Source organism: Venustampulla echinocandica, assembly GCF_003357145.1.
Source record: "Venustampulla echinocandica strain BP 5553 chromosome Unknown scaffold_0, whole genome shotgun sequence".
NCBI lineage: Eukaryota > Fungi > Ascomycota > Leotiomycetes > Helotiales > Pleuroascaceae > Venustampulla > Venustampulla echinocandica.
Genome location: NW_022474205.1, coordinates 2322716 through 2331302, shown reverse-complemented (window position 1 = coordinate 2331302; position 8587 = coordinate 2322716). Strand labels below are relative to the sequence as shown.

The 8587-nt window shown below is 53.9% G+C and overlaps 3 protein-coding genes across 3 annotated transcripts; all 3 read left to right on the top strand.

Annotated features, from left to right (window-relative positions):
- Positions 1-563: 563 nt before the first annotated feature.
- On the top strand, positions 564-2118 carry BP5553_00717 (Uncharacterized protein; the record flags this gene model as incomplete). Its single annotated transcript, XM_032009340.1, has 4 exons — positions 564-591; positions 652-919; positions 972-1217; positions 1332-2118. 4 exons carry the CDS (start codon positions 564-566, stop codon positions 2116-2118), a joined length of 1329 nt encoding a protein of 442 aa, XP_031873394.1.
- A 777-nt stretch (positions 2119-2895) lies between these two features.
- BP5553_00716 (Uncharacterized protein) lies at positions 2896-4097 on the top strand (the record flags this gene model as incomplete). The annotated part of the gene is made up of 3 exons (XM_032009339.1): positions 2896-3188; positions 3267-3348; positions 3411-4097. 3 exons carry the CDS (start codon positions 2896-2898, stop codon positions 4095-4097), a joined length of 1062 nt encoding a protein of 353 aa, XP_031873393.1.
- A 1044-nt stretch (positions 4098-5141) lies between these two features.
- On the top strand, positions 5142-8236 carry BP5553_00715 (FYVE zinc finger; the record flags this gene model as incomplete). The annotated part of the gene is made up of 3 exons (XM_032009338.1): positions 5142-5164; positions 5495-7982; positions 8093-8236. 3 exons carry the CDS (start codon positions 5142-5144, stop codon positions 8234-8236), a joined length of 2655 nt encoding a protein of 884 aa, XP_031873392.1.
- Between the last annotated feature and the right edge of the window lie 351 nt (positions 8237-8587).

Below are 8587 nucleotides of genomic sequence, written 5' to 3'. Positions count from 1 at the left end.
AGTCCAGTCCGCGCCCTGCTCGCTCCCCTCCTCCCTCCACCACACACCACACACTACACACTACACACCCCCCATCCCCCTGCTGTGCCCTGCCCTGATCCCATTCATTATTACATTCCAAAACCCGCAACAATTGATTTCCATCTTTTTTTTTTGGTTTCGCAGTCTGGCCTCACCTTGCTTCGAGCTTCCAACATCAACACATTCCCACATCTCGCATCGCCCATCGCCCGTCACTCTTCAGCCCGAGACACCTTCAATCGCCCAGTCCAGCTCGCTCCCTCCGCGATCGACAGCTACCGCTCCTGACCCCTTCCCCCGAGGCTCATCCCAGCGAGCAGCCCCCCAGGCGCCAACACCACAGTGACCACGCACACCACACACCAAAGAAAGCTCTCGCTCCCGGTGTTACATGCAGGTACTTTGAGCTGGAACCCTCAACCCCCCCAACCACACCACAACGTTGAAGTCGCAATATTCTCTCGGCCCTCATATTGTAGCTTTCACGGGCTTCGAGGATTGAGGGCCGCCTTCGCCACCGACAACTGCTTCCGTCGCCCAGCATGGCCTCTTCAAAGGTACTGCCGACTGGTGACTCCGCGTGCGGGCCAATGTATTTATAGAAACGCTGCTGATCATCTACGTTTCCAGGAAATCCAACATTCTTCACGGCCTTTGAGCCAACACCGTCTATCGATGTCTACAAATGCAGGGTCGCTCCCGAAATCCCATACGCGCAATCATTCCAATTCGGTGTCCTCCGGCTCGCTCATCCCAAGCCACCGGGTGACACGTCGGAAGAGCGTCTCTACGAATACCGTCAGCAATGTCGCCGCAATGGTGGCCGCAGTGAGAGAGGCGGGAGGAGACGCTTCATTGGGGATGCCCATCGCCAGCCGGCGAAACACAATGTCCAAGAGTGCGTCGACGAGGTCGGCCGCCCTGGGCAGCCCCCCCTCGCCGCCTGCCAGCCTGCCGAGCCACAGAATGCGGATGGCATCGAGCGGGAAATCGGACCGGGGCGAGAGTGCGATTGACGACGACCAGAACGACGACATGGAGGACGAGGAAACATCGGGCTTCAAACAATCGCGGATGAGAAGGGCCAGCGAGGGCCAACACCTCATGAAGGATGGCAAGAAATCTAGTGGCGGTGATCTCAAGTGTGACAAGTGTGGAAAGGGATACAAGCACAGCAGTTGCTTGACCAAGCATTTGTTTGTGCCCACCTTCCTTTCCTACATGCCCCTTCTGGTCGTCCCAACCTGAATCTATGGAGCGCCCGTCTCGGGCTTTTTGAACAGGACAATCGTTAACGTGTTGATTTGCAGATGGGAGCATACACCAGAATGGTCTTACACTTCCAAATTGCTCATCTCAAAGCACCAGCAGGTGCAGCTTTTGGAAGCCGCCTCCGTCCTGGTAGCCATGAACCAGGATGGCACTACCCCTCCGGATTCCGCTAAGGATTTCCAGAGCGATCAGGACTCGGCATCCCCAGCAGCCTCGGGTTCGTCCGAACCCAACGACCGGGCCAGCTCGGCAGATACGACGCCCCCTCCCCACGCAGACATGTCCAATGTCTATGCCAATGGATCATACACCGGTAGACACAAGAGATACGGTAGCGGGATTGGCTTCTCTCGCTCATACCAATCTGCACCTTCGGCCAATCCTCAACAAGGCGGAAGTGTGCCCATAGGATCTGGCTTCGGGCATTATCGCCAACCAAGCCACGAGCGCCGCCCACCATCGTCTGGCATCAGCCGTAATATGGAGGATGATGGGTTGGCGGCTGCTGTCGAACTCCTGTCTTGCAGCTTCGGAAGCGCTGGAACCCCTCGGTCTATTCCCGTTACGCTTCCGGAGGATGCTCCACCTGTGCCTCATATCCCGGCACAATACCTCAGTCAAGATGCGTTCTCGGGATCCGCATTGACCCCGAATCAACACCCTCGACAGCCTGAGAGCTACACCCGTCACCGTGTCCACCTCGATGGAGATGTAAAGATGGACGAGAGCGAGGAGAGCGTCGTAGATGACGATGACTATGACCGTCGGTCGAGGGGCCGTAGCGACGAAGATGACGATGGTGTTTTCGGTCGTATGGAGGAGTAATTGGTCCTCAGTGGACCACCAACAGAACAGCCCTTGGTTGGCCACGATTTCTTTTGTTACAACTTATGTATACAGGTGGCGAGCGATGCCTCCGCAGGCGACTTTCAGCACCGAAGAGTGGGCTTGGCAGTAGGCCGTATGTCCACGAGGTTAAAGTGATAGTTGTTCCTGAGCGTCGAGCAAACGCAAACACCAGAAAGCATTTTTGGACTGGGGATTACTCTTTTGTTTTTTCCGGATGTCATTGGACAATGTCATATAGTACGACACCTGAAATGTATTTGATGAACGGATGCATACTGTAGCTTACCTCGGTGTTACGGCGTGTAATGGTGTATGATTTGTAGCTGTAGCATTCGGATGGTTCTTTGTGTCGACTTGGTACATTCCCGGTTTGTGGGAGTGATCGAACGATAAGAAAATATACCTCCTACGATAAACAACTAATTGACGTGAAATGGCTGCGTACATGTACTTTTGTAATTTTCAATTGAACCTAAAATGTTTCAGAAGAGAAAAAAGAAGGGGGGAAAAGTCGAACTTGACCCTTGCAGTGCTTATTTAGATGTCACCCTGTCTCGCGGGCTACGTCACCGCCGCCGTGAAGCAAGCTCCGAATGAGGGAAACACGAACGTCGCGAACATTCCGTTTACAGCGGTACTCTGTACCAAGTACCCCCATCATAATCCTTTCACGCAGCCTCAGCGCTCACTCGATGCCCAAGCTCCATTTCTACAAACCCTCCCCCATCGCCCATTCCAAACCAGCGAAGCATAATGTCCTCGCGCTCTATCAAAGAGAAATCGTCCGATCCCGATCCAGCATTGGCTGTGATACGGCGTGTTGATAGAGATGGAGCGCCGCGCCGTAATGGCATCAGCAGGCTTCCGCAGCTACTCAAGCTGCCGCTTCTCATGGTGCTTAGCTTGAATCTTTCGGCGGTGCTTTATTCGCTCAGTGCGATGTATTTGGATACTGATATGGATTTCGCGGTTATATCTCGCAGCATGGAGAGCGAGGACTGGTGGGACGGGCTCGCTATGGCGGGGACGTTGGTGGGGTGGAGGATGTAAGTTCTTCTCCTGTTCTTGCATGGTATTTATTGTATTGTACGCGAGGAAGTTCTAATGGGCGTCGTCTTGGATAGGTTCGAGGTAGCATTGGCCTGGTTTGAGGGTTATGATTCGTATGATGTTGCTGCGTTGACACTGCTCTCACACGCTCCTCCCGTGAGTACAATCTGCCCACGCAAAGAAGAATGAGATGCTGACCTTGGATTGAAATGGAATAGATGTATCTACTAGGCACCTTCTACGGCGTCAGACCTGCCACGGTATTATCAGCGCTCATCATCGATGTCCTCACGATGTCCATTCCCCTCCGCCTTCTCCGCCTCCCCTCCCCAATGCACTCGGCATTTGCATCTGCCACCTCCTCGGGCACCGACGCAGTCCCAAATACAGATATCCTCACAGATTCTTCCATACAAACGCTCACCACCGTCCTCGCGGCATCTATATACGGTACGGTCCTATACTGCGCTTACGCCTTCGGCCTCCCCGTCTACCTCGTAACCTACTTCTCCGACATCCCCAGCGTGGAAGCAGCTCACGCTTCCGTACCCATAACGCTCATCCCGCTCGTCCTCCCACTTGGATACGCGGCCAAAACTTTCATATTTACACCCGCGGCGGCTTCTGCGCCTTCAGCGGCCGATGCTAAGAATTCCGCCTTCAACCCCGCAACGGCTACCCTAGGAGAGACGTTCTGGTATAATGTCTGGGGATATCAAACCAGGACAAAGACAGTGATACGGAGGACGGCAACGCTGATGTTGGTTAGTGGGGTGAATACGCTGCTGAGGACGTGGATGCCTATTGCGGGCGTGGAGGTTGCCGGTGCGGCGGCGTACTCGACGGTTTGGGTTGTTGCGGCGTTGACCACTGGAGCTGCGTTGGGGCTTGTGTGTGCTGTATGAGGGTATAGCTTGCCTGTACTTGTGCTTATACTTATACCGTCTATTATGAGGTATGTCATGTGTTGATGATGTTGATGATACCCGTTACAGGGCGCTAGTTCTATAGTTACTTGCTGTATTATTCGAGTATCTAGTAGATCGCAAAGCGAGACTATTCCTACAGTAGAACCAGGCCCTTACCTGCTGTAGCTACAGCCTAGAGACCCAGCTCCGCCGACTAACGTAGCGGCGCAGGTATTTAAAGCGGGATAACAGCCAGTCCCACCTATCTTGGTGCCTTCTCCACGCTATTATACCCCGCAGCCCAGGCCTACATATCTGACCGAAATTAGGATATTGCACACGACTCGAATACCTCAATTTCGGTCAGAGATCTAGGAATAGCTTTCCTTTGTGACAGGCCAGATATTCGAATAATCCGACTTATATCTGGGCAATGGCCGTTAGGCGTTGTAATACTGGCGAAACGAGGTTTGCACCAAATTCGCCCAATAATGCGCCATAACGGTGGTTTTGTTGTCGTTATTGGCGGGGTTTTGGTAGGCAAAGGCGGCAAGCGATAATACCTGAGTACGATTCGATATAAATCCACCACATACCTATAGTTACTCGGAAGGCAGTGAATCTGGGAGGAGTGAGGCGTTTCTGGCTCTTCTAGCTCTCGCCTTATATAGGTTACATACGTACATATCCTAGGTACTAGGCTGTGTCCTGGACAAAACTGCAACGATCGTGACAGAGACCCTGAAACCCCGAAACCTGAAACACATCTCTGAAGCCGACAAGTTGGCACCAAGACCGGATATTGATTGATCCTCTACCAGCAGGAGCAGGTGCAGGTGACCCCAAACAAGCGCGAGTTTAAGATTGAGACGGCGGCGACATAAACATCAACTTCCAACCGCGTACCGTTATACCTTTTCTTTACCTTTACCTTTACTTATTTACACTATTGCCTTTCCCCCCCCCCCATTCGCAGCGCAGCGCATCGCGCATCATATTCGCACCCCTTTGAACCACGCGGCACGGGACATGGCCGTCGCCATGGCGTCAGATGCATCACGACGGTAAGCATTCACTATTGCCCCCCTATTGCGCTTCTCACTCGCGCTCATGTCACTCTGTCTCTTTGTCACTCTCCGCGCATCTCTCGCGCTCTCTCCAGTCCCCAGAGCTGCAGTCGGGCGCTACCATCCGGCGCGTCTGGGGCCAGTGGAGCGCTAGACTGTCGCGTTGCCGTTGCCGATCTCGCGTCCGGGGCCGGGAGGGCAAGGCAAGGCAAAGGCAAGGCAAGGCAAGGAAGGCAATGCTGGAGAAAAGTGTAAAGGGCCTACGGAACCAAACGTTGGCAGAATCCATCATCAACCTCACTAACTCTCCACCCCTCCCCCAAACAGATGGCTCGACGATAGTGGCATCTTGAGTTGTCGCATTAAGCTCCCCCAATCGCTCGCACAATCGCACGCCCTGGCGCAAGCGCAAGCAGACAACGCGAGAGCTGTCGCGGAAAACATCGCCAGGTCGCAGTTCGCTCTCGACATGGCCTCCTCGACAGACTTCAGATCGATGGATGTCCCGCTGCAGAGCACCAGCCCCAACGCCCGGCGCAACAACGAGGGCGAGTTCGCCGATGCTGCGATACAGATGCAGAATATGCAGAAACTCAATCATGGTCTGGATACGCTGCGTCTACCCTCCGATCCGGATGCCCAGGCCACGGTGACGGATTTCCTCGATTTCACCGAGTACCTCCCCTCCGACATGATCAGGTCCCTAACCCTCATCGGCAACCTCGATCATCAATACTCCGAAGCTTCCATCGAAGTCCATGACCTTACCAAGATGTACGGACAGCTTCCGAGTCTGCCGGCAGAGACAAAACCGGATCCCACGAGCCTCCGGGCGGCGATTTCACAGAACTTGGGCGAGGCTATTGGGGCCCGTACTGCTTCTTATGCGGAGGCGTGCCGCATGCTGGAGAATGTCGAGCGCCATTATAGTCGCATTAAGAACATCCATGCCAAGCTACAATTGATAGCTGATACATACCCACCTTCTCGAGACCCAAGTCCCACCCCTCTAAAGAACCGATCTCCTGCAGTGAACCGACCACCGAAGATTACATTGCGTGTAGGCGGAGGAGCAGCAGATGGCGGAGCGAATAAGGTCCGCAAACATCGCCCGCCGAGGATCACGGTGCCTGGGGAGGTTCTTGCGCCGTATGAACTAGATTACGAGTCCTGGGGATCCGATAGCGATGAGTCTTCCGATGACCAATTCGTCACTCCGAGAGAAACCCCGTCGAGGACACTTGCTGGCAATAAAATAAGGCTGAAGGTTCCGAAGCAGAGAAAGGACAGGGCGCCAAAGCCTCCGAGAGATAACCGTCCTCCAGGATTTGGCACGAACGTACATAGCATGATTGCTGGTATCTCTACGAGTAATGCTCTGAAATTGCTTCAACCACCACCTCCCGATGCCAAGCCAGGAAGTGAACACCTGCCATGGCTAGCCTTGAGCGAGTACGAGCTTGGTCACCTACGGAAGAAGATGAAGAAGAATGCCGTTTGGTCTCCGAGTGATACCATGATTAATCGAGAACTCAAAGTCAGGGGCCGGGGTCTCGAGGCTTATCGAGCGGCGGTGGCAGAGGCGGCAGCGAAAGGCGAGACAATTGAGGTGCCGCCGCAGCTCTCTGGCCAAAATGTTACCGATAAAGGGGCACTCAGTGCCGAAGCGGCAAACAAGAGCTTGGAGGAGGAAGCTCCGTTGATGAACCGCGGCATGAAGCTAAACGAGGCCAAAAAGCTCAAGAGGGAGAACCAGAAAAAGGAGCTCGAGGCGGCAGAGGATGGGTTTGAGGAAGCTATGCGGAAAGTGGAAAATGCAAAGACTACAATAGAGAATCTATTTAGTGCTGGTGATAAGTTTCCAGCCAAGGAGAAGAAAGGCACCGTGAAGACGCCCAGTAGAACTCCGGCTAGGAAGCGAAAGAGGGAGCCTGAAGCTGATGCAGAAGGCGATGCTGACAAGGCTGCTGGGGCCAGTTCAGTAAAACCGGCGAGACCACTGTTGAAACGAAGCAAGACGGAGACTCCTGTCCCTGTGCCACAGTCAATTGCTGCTAAACAGGCAACCCCAGCTTCTGAAGCCACTCCGTCCGTCGTCAGCGAGACTACCCAAGCTACGATACAAGTGTCAACCCCAGCAGCAACCCCTATCGAAGCACCAGCCGAGCCGGCAGCTACCCCTTTACCTGTTCCGGCGCCATCACCAAAGAAATCTATAACCCCGATCCTACCACCAGTCAGAGCGTCAAAGAAGAACGTCCGGAGTGAGCTCAAGAAAATTGAGACCCCAACAGCAACCTCCGAACGACCGCATCGAGGTGCAGCAGCAGCTATTCCAGTTACTCCGGTAGCCCCAATAACCGTCCCCCTACCTGTTCCACCACCGATCGCAACTCCAACACCTGAAGCCCTTCCCGCAAAACGCCCAACCTCGTCCCGCAGCAAAGCAGCAAGCGTCGAGCGCGAGGTAGCCACAGCAACAACTGACCGGCCCCGTCGCACAAGCACCGCTCGCAACACGCCCGCCCCGGAACCCCAGCGGCAACCCAGCAAACGCACTAAGCGTCCTGCCCCCGGAATAGTGACCAAGAACTCCGGGGACTCCACGGCTGTGAGCGTGGGAAAGCGCAGTGCCGCTACACGCAAGAAGGCCGGGCCGAAGAAGGAGAAGAAGGATGGCAGGGAAGGGAGTGCAGCGCAGGAGATATTCGATGAGGTTGACGATGAGGGGAATATTATTGACCCTGACGAGCCGAGGTACTGTCTTTGCAACCGGGTTAGCTTTGGGACTATGATCGGGTGTGAGAGCCATGATGTGAGTAGCTTATCCCTTTCCCCTTACTACCATATCTTATTCCCATCCCCCCTTTTGTGGGCTTTTCATTCTGAAGCAAAGGACGAGAAAGCTAATAAAGTGAACAACAGTGCGAGAAGGAATGGTTCCATCTCGAATGCGTGGGTCTCACTGAAATCCCGCCCAGAACTACCAAGTGGTATTGTCCAGAATGCCGGATCACCCTTAGGATCGGCGAGAAAGGGGAGGTTAATGCGAGGGGTAAGAAGAAATGAAGAGCAATGCGCTAGCTCTTCTTGTATTTTGCTTTGATGCACGGGAAAGGGGAAATGGAGGGGCGTTAACATACATGGCGTACAAACAAACCTACTACTGCTGGTAGTGTACTTTTATGTGTATAGGGGGTTGATTTAAAGGGGGGGCGGGGATGGGGGAGTTGGAATTGGAAGCTTGAAACTTGGCAGGGCGGGGTTGGTAGATTGATTGAGGGGGCGTGGCGTTGTATGAGTATGCCCGTGTGTTCTAGGAGGGAAATGAGATGTTATTCCAATCAGGTGTTGGCGTGTACACGAAGAGGTGCGCTCCTATGAAATCAAATACATGAGGGGGTTTCTATAATGTAAAAT